Consider the following 18688-nt stretch of genomic DNA (forward strand, 5'->3'; position numbering starts at 1 on the left):
TTTCGAGCACTGCTCTTGTCAAGAAACATGATGAATCAAAGCTTTTTTTTTTCAAAAGCTTTAATATCTTGAAACTTTTGCCACGTGGACGGACAAATATGAATTAATATTTGTGATTCAACATCGATCTTCTATATTTTCAATAGAAAATCTAATATGATCTTTGAATTGTAACGTGGTATAATTGTCATGAACTATATGATCTGGTCTTCTATAATATTAAGCATGCGTGTCTAGGTATAGAAATTAGTGGTATAATTATCATGAACTTTTTCATGCATTGACTATGAAAAAGGAAGAACAACAAGGGTACTGAATATGATGTTAGGAATCCGAACCGAATTCCTTAGATTATCCTCACGTGGTGTGAATCCAAAGAGTCCAGTTCAAACAGGAAGTGAATCTAGACTAAACTAATCTTATTCAAACTATTTTTTTTTCCCAATGGCATGTGCATACTCACTAAAGTCTAATAATAAAAACGCTGTTGTTGTTCTTATAGCTAGGAAAAATGGAACTTAATTAGGAAAATTAAGGTAAACGTCCAACCAATGATCCGGCGGATGCTCTAATTCTTGATATGGTAGGGTTTCTTGATTTGAATTATTATTTTATTAAGAAATTGATTGGCATGCATGCATGCAGTACTTGGCGAGAACCGACAATATATATATACTACAACAAAAACGACCTTTTGCATCGCATTAAATCGACACGAAAGTTAAAAAAAGCGATGCCAATAATTATTTTTGTTCAAATCCAATCGACAAAACGTGGACGCTATTAACGCGTCTCAAAAGGTTTATCACGTCAAAATTTGTGTACATCGCAAAAACCCTCATATTTGCAACGAAATATATCGCCGCCATTATGGGAAGAATCCAACATAAGCAGAAGCCGATGGTAGAGAAAAATACATTTGCGTCATTATTTTTGTGACGTAAATGTAAAATATCGTCGCAACAAAATATTATTTGTGAGCTTCTTTTATGGTCGCTAATATATATTGCTGCAATTATTTACTATTTGTGTCGACAAAGTCTTCACAAATGTGCTATTCGTGTTACACAAAAGGTCGTCCACGCAGTTTAGAAATATATTTGTGACTAACTATTTATGCCATATAAATTGTTTGCGTGAAAATAGTTTTTTCGACAAAGAAAGTATTGTCGTAAATAATGATAATGCCGCAAATAATGTTTTTGTGGCACATATTACCTTGTCGCAAATGGCAGCGAATTATAGATAAATGTCAGTTATATTTATGGCTACATAGTGGTGCCGCAAATATAAACATTTTGCTGGAAACCGAACTATTGCGTCCCTGGAACTAATGACAGAAATGGTAAATTTGTTGCCTCAAACAATGTTGTTTTTGTGGCGCTTATTACCTTGTCGCAAATACAAATGAATTACATTTAGCCGAATTTGTTAGCATCACAAATTTTATGTCCTTTTTGCAAGAATTTCATCACAAATTGATTGTAGTGGACTGGAAAAAATTAGGGATTGAGTAAAACTTTGTTATGGGGATAAATGGTTTCCAACAAAATTGCTGGAAAGAAAATACAATTTGATCAATTTTTATATCCTAAAACTGATGATCATGATGACTTACTAACATTCTAATGTTAGACAATTATTGGTGGCTCAATTGATCAACATAGGTTTTTTTTTTCCGTCTTACTGTAGTTTTGTGGAATGAGACTGCTACTTATATCCCTGTAGCCACTTACCAATATACTAGACATAACTTTAATATCCAAGTTTAATTATATATTTAGAGACCAAGCATATATATATATGTCCAAGCATATATATTAAAGCATATATTGCATTAATGTACCCATGCATATATTGCATTAATGTACCCATAATACTAGACATCATACCTTTTGTCCACACTCCATAAAGCCATGTCAAAATATACAAGACATCATGATAAGTGTTCTTCAGTCAACCATGGTGCAAGCTAGATATATATACATATGTGGGGGACAACTTTTATACAATCAAGGAAGAGCACATAACCCATGTACCAGGCTAAACAGTGGAAGTTGAGTGCTTTCTTCACTCCATTTGTCCAGGTTGCTTCAGTTATATGCCCAAGAACCTCCTTAAAAATCAGTGCTGCTGCCTCTCGAGTTCAATTCTCTTAGTCCATTGCATTTAGCCTTTCCACCATTTTATTCTTCAACAAAAATGCATAAAAATTTCTTTAATCATGAAGAAGATGATAACCAATATAAAAAATAAGCATAACTCTAAGTTCAATTTATAAAAAGCACACAACTGCCCAATGTTACTGTTACTCACATAGAAATCTTCAGTCATGTCCATTACAAATTTATTCCTCTTTTTTAACCAACGGGACTCCTTAAAGAAATCAACCAGGTTGTGCACACTCTCACTCTGCAACTGCAAAATGCTATTATATCAGCTAGGTGAAAGCATATACATGGAAACATCAAGGCCATTCTCTATGGTGATCGATTAAACTAATAGGCCATTTGTTACCTTTTATTCTAATAGTCTTGCAAAAGATTTCCTGCTAGCTATATGGTTAGTTCGTAGTAGCTGCCTATTGTCCTTATTTTGCAATGAGAATGCCCGGTGGAGATTATACATGAAACACAAAATATCTCTATATTACAACACAATTCTATCTTGCAAACAATATAGAATTGTTAATCTATAAACACAAAAACAAATATATATTAGCACAATATATTGTGCCACACTTGCTGCCTTGATTCGAAGTTTGCAAAATTTAAAAGTTAATATCATTAAGACATCACCATTACCTTCAATTCCTTATTACCCCATCGCATACATAACTTTTGCCAAACATCTTCATCTACCTTGTCAGTACCTTCTGCTAGTGCTGTTTTATGAGATTCATAACCTCTGTAGATTCTATGGAGCTCATAATGGAACGAATTGAATCGCTTGCGTAGTTGTAGAGTCACTGTCCTGCGATGATTATTATTTTCCGATTATAATATAAAATCAGCCTAGGATACAAACAAAGAAAGATAATTAGCATCCCTAGTGTTCTAATTTGCACATCCCATTAATAGCATGAAATGAGCTTTTCTTACCCGAATGCGATTACACAGCCCTTCCTTCTCATCCTCAAGCACATGATTCCAACAATGGTAACTCATATTAGCTTGACGCTTGACTATAGATGTTAGTTACCCTTCCAGAAAACATAGTCGCGTTCTCACATGACACCTTACAATCTTTGTCCTTGATTAGTAAAGGAATTGGTCCAATCTTTTGGAGGTTGTCAAACTTTGTGCTCTTTGCCGGTCCCCGACCACGCTTCTTACTCGCAGATGCTAAAAGCAATTTCCCCTTAGAACAAGTATGTCATTACTATATATTATGCAATGAAATTAAGAGCAAACTCAATTCAAGTAATGCTATCAAAGTACCTGTTTCTACCCCCACATCCGAAAATTCAGTTTCACAAACCACATTTGATGATTGGGTTGAGTCATTTGATAAGGAGGTGCTGTTGTCCATCAGTGTCTGTGGAATTGGTGGGAGTGATTGGAAAATAGACTCGATTGTGGCTGTGATTCTTCTTATCTCATTAATGCACGTCCAGACCTCTTGAACCCTCCACCTCTTGCCCGTACGCATCCTCTTAATGTTCTTGCCATCACTAACAAACAATTTGATTGGATCGTGGCTGAGCAAAACTACGATGTGAGCAAGCAATATTGAAAATTAGTTTGTGTGAAATGATAGAGCATACTCACTCTCATTAACTGTACTATCTATTTCTTTCATATATAATATTACATCTAATTTTATTGCGCCCTTTGTTGTTGATTACTACTTGGCATTCTCAAAGTACCAATTTGATATCTAGTTGCTCTAATACTAACTGTATCACTAAAAACTTTAAAACAGTGGGCTCAAGCGAGACAGGATATGTAAATTTTCACTCGATATACACTCGACATTTCGCTCGAGCGATTCCACGAATTTCTCTAATATTGGGACTTCCCTTATTGGTTATATGACAACAATCAGTGAACCTAACACGGTCTCCACACATGAATCAAACAGGTTTTAGTATTGAATTTAATGGTGTGTAGCAGGATTACTTTAAAGTAATGTTATATACAGTCTTAATTGAATATTATTTTATTTTATTTCTCAAACTCTTGTTAGATAGTTAGGGATGTAAATATCATGTATTTTCCTTGTTGGTACTAAGAATAATTTGAATCCTAGCATGCCAGAATTGGCTTCTAAACACTGTGCTTTCCTTATTGGTGGCAATAGCAACAAGATATGATAAAATCTAGACGAAGAACTAACATTTTTCATAAGCTATTTAAAATGTCTTATATTAACACACCCCTTTATTGTGGTCTCCATTACATTTTTAAAAAAAACTAAACTATTAATAGTTTTTTAGTATAAGTAATTTACATTAATAAATATTTGTTAAATAAATGCTTGATAGATGCTTGATAAATAAATATTTCTTATTTCGACCAAAGGTTCAGTGAATGCTGAAAAAGAAAGAAGAACAATTTTTCAAGAAAGATTGTATTCTGAGTTTGATTTTGATCTTCTCAATGAAAGAGTTTGACGATTGTTTAGGTTCTTTGTTTCATCTTGCAAGTTCACAGAACACATATGTTTCGTTACACACCATGGGTTGCTTTATGAACAAGTCTTTCACCAACATGGCTAAAACTACAACTACACTTAAAGCAATATTAAGAATTTAGAGATGCAAACAGAATAGAGCATATATGCAAACAGAACAGAGCATATATGTAAACAGAACAGAGCATATAAAGGGTTTCAGAATTGGGGTCTACCTAGAACCTAGGCTTAAGCCAAACATTTCCATTAAACCAAACAATTCATTTCATACAAATTTAGCATAATCATTTCTAATGTAAACAATTTACATAAAAGATCTAAATTCAAGTTAAAACCATCTATCTCAATCATTACCAATCATTACCATGACCACTTTATCTACTGTACCAATAGTTGGAACTAAATTCAACTTTCACATTGGTGAAAATCAATTCTTTTAAAACTTGTAACCATCATGCCCATGTAGTTGTATGTAAAAAGACCCATGTAAGAAGACAAAATCTCTGTAGCCTTTGCTCTTTGTGCAAGTATAGGAAATTTGCATAGTGAAACTCTCGACCATTGGCTTCGATACTGTCACAAATTCGTAAGAAAATTTACCATGTTATAAGCCAATTTGTATGGTTCCTGCACCAACCTTACAAATACAAAAGGAATGTAATCACATGTCATAAGCCAATTCAAACGGATTTTCCACTCTCGCCAAAAATTTATTCATCAATCCCGCCATATTTTCCATTTGAACTATATTTTGGTCGTTCGAACATGCAAATGAATTGTTCGAATGGTAAGTCAAATTCCCTTTAAATTTATCAACTTATCCTGCCAGTTTTTCGTTTGATCGTAATATTGTTTGAATTGTTATTTCTTTTATGATCGAACAATTTAGTACACGTTTAACCGATAATTTTATTGGAGATAAACTTTTTCGTCCCTAAATATTACGTTCAAATGTAATATTGATGGTTCAATAAGTAAATGACTGACATCAGTTTTTAGAATTTCATCCCTAAAACTCATTTCTTGGGATGATTTTTATTTCGTCCAAAAACAAATCTTCCCAAAAAAGTCTATTTGTTGTAGTGGAACATGATGCATTATATAGCAACATGAAATCGTAGAGAGGAGCGTAAGACTGTGGAAGAGTTTATGGGTAATGCATTCCGCAAATATAAGACGAGGCGTCATGAGCATTATAATAAGTTTGAGAAGAATGAAGATACACGCCAACATTCTTTCCAGGATGTCCGACCTTCTGAGTGGGAAAATCTTTGTGACATGTTTAAGGATCCATCATATCAGGTATAATTAAATTTAATTATTTTACTTGTCCTATTTGTCATTTCGTTTCATAATATTTTCAATTTATTTGCAGGAGTGAAGTTCTATAAACAAATCAAATAGATCAAAATTAAAAATTAGTCATCATGCAGGCTTAAGATATTTCCATCGTCTCTCTAAGAAATTGGTATTGCTATTTTTTTTTATTGGATATGGTTAATTATTTGGATAAATCATAATGACTTATATCTTAACACATTTATTGTAGCAAAATTCAGATACCAATTATGATCTAACAAAATTATATGCTACATCACACACTGATTGTAATGGAGAATGGACTCATCTTGATGCTCGTGAAAATTATGTAAGTATTATAACAAGTTTTCATTAAATATATTAGAGTATTTATGATGATATTAATTTTTTATCTTATATATGTCTAGGATAAAATGTTTGCCCTACGTGCTGAATTTGCATCAGATCAAAATTCATCAACTAGTGATATTGATATTTTTACACAACTCCTGAGTCAACATTCAGGATATTTGAGGGGTTTGGGTCGCTGTGTAAAGCCTTCTCCCTCTTCTTCTTCTTTTGGGAATGCATCTATGACTTCTATAGCGCTAGAGAATGCGAATTCTAGAATCGAAAAATTGATTGCAATGCAGCATGAGTAGAGGCTCAACTGGCAAAACAAGCAGATATGAAGATGCACCTTAAACAACATGAAGAACAACAAGAAGAGTTTAGAAGACAGATGCAACTCCAAATGCAGCAACTTATGCAACAATACAGGCCTCCAAGCAACTGATGGTTTTTTGCATACAGATTTTGGGATTATCTATCTATGTATGAATAATGCCCATCTCACGGTTATTTATTTTGTTCGCACTTATTATAAAACTTTTGTGAGCATTAAACAGTTTCTAGAGTATTTTTTCAAATATTATGAATGTCTATTTGGTTTTCTATTATTGACTTTAAATAAAATAGGTATCGTTCGAATGAACAAATAACGTTCAAACGCGAACGGTAACATAATGTTCGAACGCAATTTATTTTCGTCGAGTTCGAACGATCACATAACGTTCAAACGTCATTTATCTCCGAAGTGTTCGAACATAACTTATATCGTTCGAACCAATATACCGTTCGATCTGACCCTTTACCGTTCAAACGCAAAGTTACGTTCATGCCGTTCGACCGAATTCATGTTTGTTCGAACATATTACTACTGTTCGAACTTAAAATTGTTTCCATTCGAACGATATTCTGGGACAAATTTCAACTGTGACAAAAGAAATTCCTGATTTCCTTCAATTTCGTCCCAAAATATATTTTTTGGGATGAAATGGTGATTTTCATCCCAATATACCTTTTGGTACAGTATTGTTGGCACAAGCTTGAGGCGATTTGTTTTTCATCCCAAAACATTTTTTGGGACGAAATGCCTGTCTTTTAGGATGAAAATTTTCGTCCCAAAAGACCCTTTCTGTTGTAGTTAATGGTTCAAGATTGGGAGGGCAAGGGGGTGGCTTCACTCAAATCACAAAAAGACTAGTTTCCAGATTCTCATTTGGCTGAATCATTAGCTGCTCTTAAAGATGTTATTCTGTGTCAATAGTTGGGTTTAACTCTTATAATGCTAGAAGGGGATGCACAGCAAGTTGTGTTGGATCTTAATGGTTCAAACCAGAAGTGGGTCAAATCAACTGGGATGATTCTCAATGATGTCAAAAAATTTTTTGTTGAAGATGGAGCAGTGGTTAGTTCACTATGTCCCTAGGACTTTAAATACTATGGCTCATGTATTAGTCAAGGATGCACTTAAACTCTCTAAAGAGAGCATTATTTTGGAGGGTCTCCCTTCATGTATTCATCTATTGAGATTATAAGTTGAATAATATGGCTTATTCATTTAAAAAAAAAAAAAAAAAGACAAGTATTATAAAGAGGAGAAAATTTATGATGAAAAAAATCATTTGGTTTCTCGATCGATCTTTTTACATGTGCTATGGGTTAATATACGAAAATTTTTTCACACATAATATTTTATACATGAAGATATGCATATTTTGTTATAATCATCTGAAACATTAATTCAATCATAAATTAATCATTACGAAATGAATATTTTAAATATTATTTAAAAGATTAATTTATATATATATGCGGCCGCGCGCGCCTCCTAGCTGGTGGTAAGAGATCATCATCAAAACCTGATTAATATCTAATGTATTCCGTTCAGTTTGTAATCTTTAGTTAAGACTAGCTACTTATAATTCTAAGAGCCATTTTTCATTGATATTATTTGGAATAATGATGCCGTACAATATTCTTATAATGTTCAACGTCATGCACGTGAATTGTTTGAAAATATGGCTCTTTAACGATTTGATGTAAATGGAAGACAGTGGAATTATAAATAATGAGAGATGATGAATTAGCCACAGCACTAATTCTATCGCCGCAACATAAGACAATTTTCGTTCACATTAATAAAACATGCACACATATTGCCCGCTAATTAATTAATCCATTAGCTCGTGAGTCCACTAAGGAGGAAAGTTCTTTCCGCTCTTAGCTGCAGCATGCATCTATTTTGCGGCTAACTTTCAATCTTTGCATGCGCGCATGCAATATTTAAGATCTAATATATATATATATATATATATATATATATATATATATAGCTGCATATATCGATCCATGCATTAAGGAGCTAGGCCAGAAAGCCATGCATGCATGTGTCTTGATCAAAATTAATTGTGTCCATACGACCGACCTACTTATCATGCTTTCGATAAGAAAAAAAATATTCATCATTTATTTTTTTTATTATGATATTAGATAATAAATTTAAAAATAAAATATAATAAATAATCTCATCATTTAATTATTATCTATTTTATTATAAAATAATGATAGAACCATAAAAATTAAAATAATGAATAGCATGACCAGTTGCGTGATTGTATGCATGCGTCACGCCTGATGATTTATGTTTTCATCCACTGAATAATGTTTTTCGCTTAGGCGCGCAGTAGAAAACGTGGCTATAATCCAATTCTTGATGATTATCTATATAATATAATAAAGTGGAGCAGCATGATTTCTGGCTACGACAAATCAAATAATTCCAAGAGCTATTCCTTAACATGATAAGGGACAAATCGAAGGTCATGAAGTCGTCATCAATGATGTATGCATGCAGGTAGTTCAAATAGAAGTTTGCAGGCGAAATGGATTGTAATTTGTACGTGTCATAATGGGTGGAGCCACTACAAGAAAAAGAGTCATTTCCAGCGTTTTTAATATCGCCGCAACTATAATCGCCGCTAAAAGCTAGTATTTGCAGCGATTTCCATGCCGTCGCTGAGTTGCAGCTCAAATTCGCAATCTGATGTTCACTTTTATTTTTTGCGGCGATTTTATATTATTGCAGCGATATTTTTTCGACTCAATAGGTGTCGTTAACTGTAGCAGCACTTAGTTTTCGTCGAAAGTGAATAATCGACGCAACATCTCTTTTTTGCGGCGTATATTTTCGTCGCAATAGTCGACGTTGTCAGCGTAAAATAGATGGCCAGTTAATTGCGGCCAATTATTTGTTAATTGCGGCGACATTTAAGCGCCGCAAATATGAATAAAATTAATATTCCCCCGCGGGCGCCTTATTTCTCCCACCCTACCCAAAACTTTCCCCCCTTCGCGATTTGTCCCAGTTCCCGCCCCCTTTCTCTCACCCTCTCTGCTGTTCTCGACTGCGATTGTCGACTCCGGTGCCCATCTCGCCACCATCTCGCCGCCTCGCCGACGCCGGTGAGCTTGTATTTCAGCAAGTTGGTCTCCATCCATCTCTCTCGCGCTCTCGTCTTCGCAAAGCGGTTTCCGATTGCCCAGTGCCGCCGTCATCTGCAGATCCCTAGTGAGTTTCTCTTTCTCTATTTTCGTTTTTCATTACTATGATTTGGGTGCATTAGGTCATGAGAAATGTTTTCCATTCACACTAGAAGTTCCGGAATCGAGCCCCTGTGTCCCTAATTTCACCCTAATTTCGACTTTGTTTTCTTTGTAATTTCGTGTTACACATTGTTATATAGTGTCTTTAGTGACTTTATAATTTTGTGGGAATGAGATTAAAAAAAATTTTATGGTGTAGAAGGTGCTCATAATAATTGTACGTGTTTAGGCCTATACCGATTGTTTTCTTTATGGGTTCACAGTTGATTTCTACTTGACCATATGTGAGTTTGTCTTGATCTAAATGTGTATAAGTAAGCATATGAACTGTAGATTATTCTATCTGTAAGTAGTGGGAATGCTTGCAAAGACCTAAGAACTGTAGTCTTCATATCTGGGCTGTAAGAAAATCTTAATACTAATTAGTGCATGAATACATCCAAATGTAACTCCTTGTTTTCATTCCCCATTCAAAATTTTGAAAACCAATAAAAATAAAACAACAAAAGTCAGTCCCAAATAAGCATGTCATTTTTAAACTTATCCCTCAAAGTAATTACTTTGAGGGATAGAGTAGCAGCACCCTTTTTATTTTTTTTTTCTTCTTTCTTCTTCTTGATTGGATTGCAGGAAATTAGCTAGCTAGCTTCCAATAACATGTATGGCAACATGTAGATGTACTTCTAACTCTAATTAATTAATCATCTTCCTTATGATCATATAGTAAAATAATTTTGTCCAAAAGGCGCCACTAATGCAATGAACTGCATATTTAGGACAAAAGTGGTGCATGAAATGATGATTTGCAACTGATGGTTGAGATCCTTGCTGTACTTACAGGATTAGTCCCTATCTTGACTTAGAGACATATCCCATTAATGGTGGACAAAGTTAGCCTTCTTTTCCTTGTTTTAAAGTTCATCGATTAGTCTCTGTCAATGAGAAAGTTGTTGATGGGTTAAGAATTAGGATGGGACTGCCCATGAAGATTTAAAATTGGATCAATGAAGGGATATTGCTACCTTATTCTACTTTTTAGAAGTTTTTTTACAAGTGTGCATTTGATAATTCAAGCAGAGATTCTCCCAACAGATCATGACTCCAAGAGTGTGAATATTGCGGAATCTCAAAGTCAAGACGTCTGGTTTGTGAATCTCGCCTTGGATTCACTATGCCACTAATCATTACGGGTGGCATAGTACACCTTAGTTCGGTTTACCGAGAGTAGACAATAAAATATTTCCTACATATCGAGCTAGCGAGCTACTATACGTATGTTTATAGCTTTGCATACATTCCTACTGTACGTTGTAAGGCTTTTGTTTCTCATTTTCAAAATAAGACAAAGTATTAAATGGTTTGCTAGAAAAATAATGAAATGGCGACAGATTTGACTAGATTCCAGGCTTGTTCATATGAGAAGGACGTGATGTATAATTACCACGTTACGTTAAGAAAAATTAGGGTTACAACTGATATTTCCTTTTGGAAATAGAGACGCAAAACAAACGTACTATAAATTCTTGTGTGCCATGACCTTGTTCTTTGGACATCTATGATTCTATATCACTACAAAGCATTTTCTTGGGTCGAATGATAATGCATTAATGTTCCTTGGCCACTACATCACTTCTTGCCCAATCATGTAAAATACAATTTGCACATCTTATGCTACCTTATGATGAGATTTGATTTATCTTACCTACATAATATCCTACGATTTAGTGGTTGGAATATCATGATCTCTTATTACAAGCTGTCTTTTGATCTCTTACACCAAATAAATTAAGATATGATATAATTCCTATCCAAGGTTGGAAGTTTCTACATTACTTTGTCCACATTAATTTTAATGTGAATTTGAACACTTTATTTCTATATATATATAGAATTATCCCCCCCCCCCCCCCTCAAAAAAAAAAAAACAAAACTGCAATTTTTACGTACGTTGATCAGCACAAGTTTTAACCTTATATATATATATGTAGTTTTGACTTTAATATATTTTATATGACAAGTACGACTTAATTTAACAATAATAGGCCATTTATGATAGCCATCTTGAAGCTTTTCAAATGATTTATTTATATCACAGGCCACTGAAATTATAAAAAATTGTTTTCCATATATGAAGCCTCGATGTTAGCTAGCTAGTCGCCCAAGAGTATTCACCAGCATATATACAGATTTATGAGAGCATAATTGAGGCCTTTTTCTATTGTTTTTTTACTCCAAGAACCGGTTCTCTCTCTCTCTCTCTCTGGTGAATGCCTGGCATCATTATAATTTTTCCTTGCTATTTATAGGGTTTGATTAGCTCAAGTGAAAGTTTTTGTGCATGAATTGCAGGAGCAAGTGGCCCAAGAAATTCAGCTCGAAATTCGAAACTCAGCTGCTTTTCATCAAACTTAAGAAGGGTAAGAAAATTTTCAGATTAGATTTGTCAGTATTTAGAAGTTCTGCATGCATTCAGATTAATTATAAAGTTATAATATGTAGGAAAAAAGGTTGTATTGATAGGATTATTATACGTTTTTTTTTTTTTCTTTTTGGTTTTGATTTATATGCGTTATAAATCTCTGAGAAAGTTGATGTTTTATTTTTATTTTTATTTTTATTTTTTATTTTTTGTGGGGGGAGGCGGGCAAACCAAAGAATCGATCATGTCTTGTCCTTTTCTTATTCCTTTTCTTTTTTTTTTTCCTTCTTCTCAAACACGTAAGCACCATAATCCTCAAAATTTCCCTTTTTTCCCTTAATGCATCTGGGTTTTCTGTTTTCTTCTGATTTTTTCCACTAATTATGATATCAAAGTAGAATATGACATTAATTGTTTTAGATGTGAAGATCAGAATTTGATTGAAGTGGCAACTACTCATCTCATATGCATGCCGTATGTGTTCGACTAACATAAATGATCTCTAATATATCTACCTCTCTCTATATATATGTTGCTCTCTCTCTCTCTCTATATATATATATGTATATATTTACTTATTTAGGTAGTGTGTTTTGGTGGAATACCTTCAGAAAGATCTTCCTCTCCCTACCTAACAACTTAATTCTTTCTTCTTAGATCTCAGGTAGGAAAAGTTTAGCCTGCAAATTTTAGGTTGCATACTTCAACCTAAAGATAAATTACCAAAAAGACTAGTCAAGTTGATAAGTCAAGATTATTATTATAAACCATAAGAAATTATTCTTCCCCAGCTGTATAAGATCTCATTTACTACACTTCTTTTCTAAATAACCATATCTTAGTGTCCGGCAAAGATAACTTATCATTTGTTAGATAAATGATAATCCCAGCACAAATCACAATAAAAGATAAACATGACATTATTAAAGCTTTCTAGCTTCTCTTATAACCTTTCAACTGATGCCTACGTATGATGCCTCCACAAGTAACGATAATATTCAGCTAGCAAGTACACGTGTAGTAAATGACCTCCAAAATAATTCAAACTCTTGTGTAGCTGGACCATCTAGTGAAAATCTTTATATGCACCTTCTTTCTGCCCTATACCAACAATGTTCACATATATGACTAATGTTTAACATTATGACATATATTTTCTACAGCACTTCACTACTCTTGGCATAAACACAATCAACTATTCATCACTCCACAACAATCTTCATGACAACCCCGGTTAGTATTGTTTATGCCATCTTCTCTTCTTCTCCACATGCAAGTTCATTTGACTCCGTTGTACACTTTTGCTCACCAATGCACTTTCTCATATTCTTTACCCGTCTTCCATATAGCTAAATTGAAGTTATCCTTCTTTCTAATATATTCTTTTCAACCTTCTTAGTTGGACAAAAGCTGGATGAACTTGACCAATCGACTTCATTCGCCTGCATACACCGAGGGGGTTAACACTTTCCTCACCCTAGCACGAAACCATTCCGGGGGAAGAGAACGCATTCGGTGTCCATGCCGTGAATGTCGTAATATGGTCTTCTTGCCTATATTTGAAGTTGAGAGTCACTTGTTTATTAAAGGGATCAATCCAAATTATACACATTGGATATTTCATGGGGAGGAGGAAACACGGAGTTTTAATGACGAAGACGACGATAATGTTGCTGATTATGCTGACGAGTACATCGATGACATGGAACATATGTTAGATGACATCCGGTCAGGCACATTCATTGATGTTCCCCAAGATGATGCCAATCCATTGCCAACTAGTGGATCAATACCAGATCCACCCCCAAGTTTATCTTTTGACCAGCTACTAGAGGATGCTCGACGTCCACTTTTTCCTGGCTGTACAAATTTCTCAAAATTATCATTTATTGTGAAGTTGTTACACATTAAGACACTCGGTGGGTGGTCAATAAAGTCGTTTGATATGCTACTTAATCTGTTGCGGTCTGCCTTCCCTGATGCTGAATTGCCACAGTCATATAAGGAGTCAAGGTCATTGGAGCGGGGCCTGGGTTTCAACTACCACAAAATTCATGCATGTCCCAATGACTGCATCTTGTTCTGGAAGGAAAATGCTGATCTTAATGAATGTCCTATTTGTAAGGCTTCAAGGTGGGTGCCTAATACTCACAAGGCACGTCTTATCCCTCAAAAAGTGTTGCGGCATTTTCCTCTGAAGCCTAGATTGCAACGTCTCTTCATGTCTGCAAAGATAGCAGGTGATATGAGATGGCATAAAGAACAACGGCCGACTGATGAGGCTAGTATGAGACATCCTGCAGACTCAGAGTCTTGGAAGAAATTTGATGAAGAACATAGTTGGTTTGCTCAGGATGCTCGCAATGTAAGGCTTGGGATGGCAAGTGACGGTTTCAATCCATTCAACAACATGGCAAAACCGTATAGCATTTGGCCAGTAATCCTAGTCCCGTATAACTTGCCGCCGTGGTTATGCATGAAAGATCAGTTCTTTATGACATCCCTCATTATTCTTGGGCCAAAATCTGCAGGTAATAACATCGATGTTTACTTGCAACCGTTAATCGATGAATTGCTTGAGTTTTGGGAACATGGGGTACCTACGTATGATGCCTCCACAAAGGAAACATTCATGTTGCATGCTGCTTTAATGTGGACAATCAATGACTTCCCTGCATACAGGAATCTTTCTGGGTGGTCAACAAAAGGGAAATTGGCATGTCCATCTTGTAACGAGGGCACAGACTCCAATTGGTTGAAGTATGGTAGAAAACATTGTTATATGGGACATCGTCGTTTCTTACCGCCAGATCATGTGTGGAGGCGGAGAAAATATTTGTTTAATGGTAAAGAAGATCATCGCATACCACCAAGGGTTTTAGAAGGAGTTGATATTTTATCTCAATTACAAATGATAGGGGATGTGCAATTTGGAAAATCTCGTCGAAAGAGAAAACGCACCGCTGAAGAGTTGAACTGGACAAAGTATAGCATTTTCTTCAAGCTACCGTATTGGGTAACCCTGCGTCTTCGACATAATCTAGATGTCATGCATATTGAGAAGAATATTTCTGATAACATCTTGTGGACTTTAATGAACATTCCTGGTAAATCTAAGGATAATATCAATTCTCGACGTGACTTGGAGATTTTGGGCTTCAGAAAAGAACTACATTTGAAGTATGAAGGTGAACATGTTATAATGCCACATGCAGTGTACACATTACACGGTGATGAAAGGAATAAATTTTGTGAATGGTTGGCTAATGTGAAATTTCCAGATGGATTCGCTTCCAATATCTCGCGCTGTGTTTCTATACGTGATTGCAAGATCTCAGGATTGAAAAGTCACAACTGTCATGTTTTCATGCAAAGACTACTCCCTATTGCTGTTGGGGGGTACTTACGAACTGATATTGCCTTGGCATTGACTGAAATGAGCACTTTCTTCAAGGAGTTGTGTGCCCGAACCTTGGATGTTAACCGTCTATCCCAGCTCCAAACTGATATCGTCGCAATTCTATGCAAATTGGAAATGATATTTTCCCCTTCTTTTTTTGATGTCATGATCCACCTAGCTGTCCACTTACCACGTGAGGCCATACTTGGGGGTCCAGTACAATACAGGTGGATGTATCCATTTGAGAGGTATCTGGGTAAGTTCAAGCGATATGTTAAGAATAAGGCGCGCCCAGAAGGCTCAATAGCTGAAGCCTACATTCACATCAAATGTCTGACCTTTTGCTCAATGTATCTCGAAGATATTGAGACGAAGTTTACTCGAATGGACCGCAACATTGATGGTGGAGAAGCGGAGAATATAGGAGGATTTAATATTTTCAACTAGAAAGTTCGGCCCATCGGCATGGTTTCGAACTTGCAATTATCAAATAAACTCCTTACAGAAGCCACTTGGTACGTCCTCAACAACTGCGATGAGATTGGACCCTACCTAAAGTAAGCATCAATTCTCTCTAAGGTTCAAACTTATTTTCTTATGTCTTTTTTTGGGGACAACCCATTTATATCGTATGCCCCCCAACACGTAACTTGCGTAAATTGATTGGATGTTCATGTGTTCTCCTGTCAATGCAGGGAGCACTACGAGAAATGTGTTGTGCATAGTCCAAATTGTACCGACCGAACACATCAAACTAAGTTCCCAACTTGGTTCAAGAAACGTGTAAGCTAGCTTGCTCCCTCCCTAACTAATTGAACCTGAATCTTTCCATCTAAGTTTAAGAAACTAAATGAAATTACCTTCCAACAATAATGTTTTAGGTTCAAGATCAGCATATCACCAACCCACTTGATGTGACTGCTGATCTGTATGCGTTAGCTTGTGGTCCTGAACGTTATGTCGCATCGTATGCTGCTTGCATTATAAATGGCAAAAGATTCCATACAAAACAACGTGAACTTCGGCGGCGTACACAAAATTCAGGGCTGTTGGTCATTGGTGACGAAAGTACTAATAATGTGGACTTCTATGGTGTTATTAATGATATCGTGGTATTACACTACATGGGGAAGCGTCGAGTGTACTTGTTCATGTGTGATTGGTTTGACGTGAGGGATCCAAGACGTGGGGTACGAGTTGATAACCATATGATCAGTATCAACATGGACAGGACTTGGCATAAGGATGAACCATTTGTGTTGGCATGCCAGGCGTCGCAGTGTTTTTACATCAGAGATATAAGGGCCCAAGGGAGATGGTTTGTGGTGCAGAAGTACACGAATAGGAATGTATACGACATTCCACCGGTGCTGAGGATGTTAGAAGCTATTGATGGCGAATCAAGTGATGACGATGCCTATCAAGAAGATGAGCCATCATATACATATGCACCATTTTCATGTGATGCATGTCCGGTGTCAACTCCACTAAATAGGGATGATATCGAACCTATCCCCATTGATGCACTAGAAGTCACTGGTCCGGCTAGCGAAGACATCAATTCATACAACTTCATTGATGATGGCATAGTTGCTTCTGGTTCAGGAGATGCTTATGCTGATGGGGAATATTCAGATGAGGATGAATTAGACACAGATGATGAGTCTGGTTCAGAATAGACAACAATCAGGTATTTTAATGCACTAAAAGACACTTAGTTTCATTTCACTAATGGGCATGTTGCCAATAGATAATGTACGAAGAATTACAAGTATAACCTTCTAATTACAAGTATAGCATTCTAATTACAACTTTATGCTCGTTTGAAGTTTGTAATTACAAGTATAGCCTTCTAATGTTTTGTTATAAATTAGTTTGATAAGTTTATCTTATAATCTTATATTTATTCTTTGGGATCTCTAACTTAACTGTAACCACTAAATTATCAAATTATTGCATCTCAGGTGGGGGTAAAAAGACTCGGTCTCGCATTCAATTGGGGGCCAGATTGACGTGAAATAGGAGCCCATAACTGAGTCTCTCCAACTGGACCATTACCATCTTCAGTCTACTTTGCAATGACGAGTATCAATGTTCAAGGTAGATATTTCAACCCAACGTACTTTCTTATAGTAGGTTTCTTGGATATTTCCTGCATCCTAGTTCATTGCAAAGTACAGTGGCAGCGTAATTTAACGGAAATATAATGTCGTACAAATGCAGGTGCTGCAAGGGGAGAAAGTTCCCGAGGAAAAGGTGTTGGAAGAGGTATTCGAGCTAGAAGATTTGTCCCATACTCATGTAGAGCCCGTCGACCCCGAGGAGCTCGTATCAGTTCATACCATAGCTAAATTCAGATGCGGATAAGTCAGGCTCGGATGACTCAACGCAGCCTCCTAGTCATCCATGGGAGCCCCCATGTCCCATTCCTCAGCCCCCACCCCATGCCAATAGAGAATCCTCACCCATAAGAGAACCTGAACCGAACATAGAGGATATTGGTACGTATAGCATTTGCGTGTTATGTCTATCATTGTTGTCCTAGAACCATATATGTGTAAACACCAAAGATTAAAAATGATACGCACATAATAGTCAAATTGTTTTATGTTGTTTATACAGATGTAGCCGCCCCCACAGTCCCTGCAGCCAACCAGGAACAACCCAAACGTAGGCGTGGGCCTGCTAAGTGCACTGAGTTTGAGAAGATAAGAAAGTTTGGAAAAGTGTCGTTGAAGATTAATGACGGTGAGTCAGCGCCGTGTTGTCAGAATGCATCCATGTTCACGACAGGGATCACGCAAATAGTTAAACAGTTCTGTGACATTAGTTATGCTAGATGGACCGATGTGCCACAAGCTCAAAAGGACGAGTTGATTGAACGTGTTCGGGTAAGACAGTTGTTATTTCATTTTGAACATTAAGGAAGTGGCGTAGAATAATCGGCTCAATTAATGAAATGTTCATTCATGTAGGGTGACTTCGCG

At 35.9% G+C, this 18688-nt stretch overlaps 1 protein-coding gene across 1 annotated transcript; it reads left to right on the forward strand.

The window, feature by feature from the left end:
* The first annotated feature begins 9623 nt into the window (after positions 1–9623).
* On the forward strand, positions 9624–18587 carry LOC108998024. Its single transcript, XM_018974447.2, has 9 exons — positions 9624–9847; positions 12232–12299; positions 13465–13534; positions 13701–16258; positions 16397–16484; positions 16583–17391; positions 17666–17801; positions 17925–18202; positions 18324–18587. Exons 3-4 carry the CDS (start codon positions 13523–13525, stop codon positions 16146–16148), a joined length of 2460 nt encoding a protein of 819 aa, XP_018829992.2. The 5' UTR covers positions 9624–9847; positions 12232–12299; positions 13465–13522; the 3' UTR covers positions 16149–16258; positions 16397–16484; positions 16583–17391; positions 17666–17801; positions 17925–18202; positions 18324–18587.
* The last annotated feature ends 101 nt before the right edge of the window (positions 18588–18688 follow it).

Source organism: Juglans regia, chromosome 3, assembly GCF_001411555.2.
Source record: "Juglans regia cultivar Chandler chromosome 3, Walnut 2.0, whole genome shotgun sequence".
Taxonomy (NCBI): domain Eukaryota; kingdom Viridiplantae; phylum Streptophyta; class Magnoliopsida; order Fagales; family Juglandaceae; genus Juglans; species Juglans regia.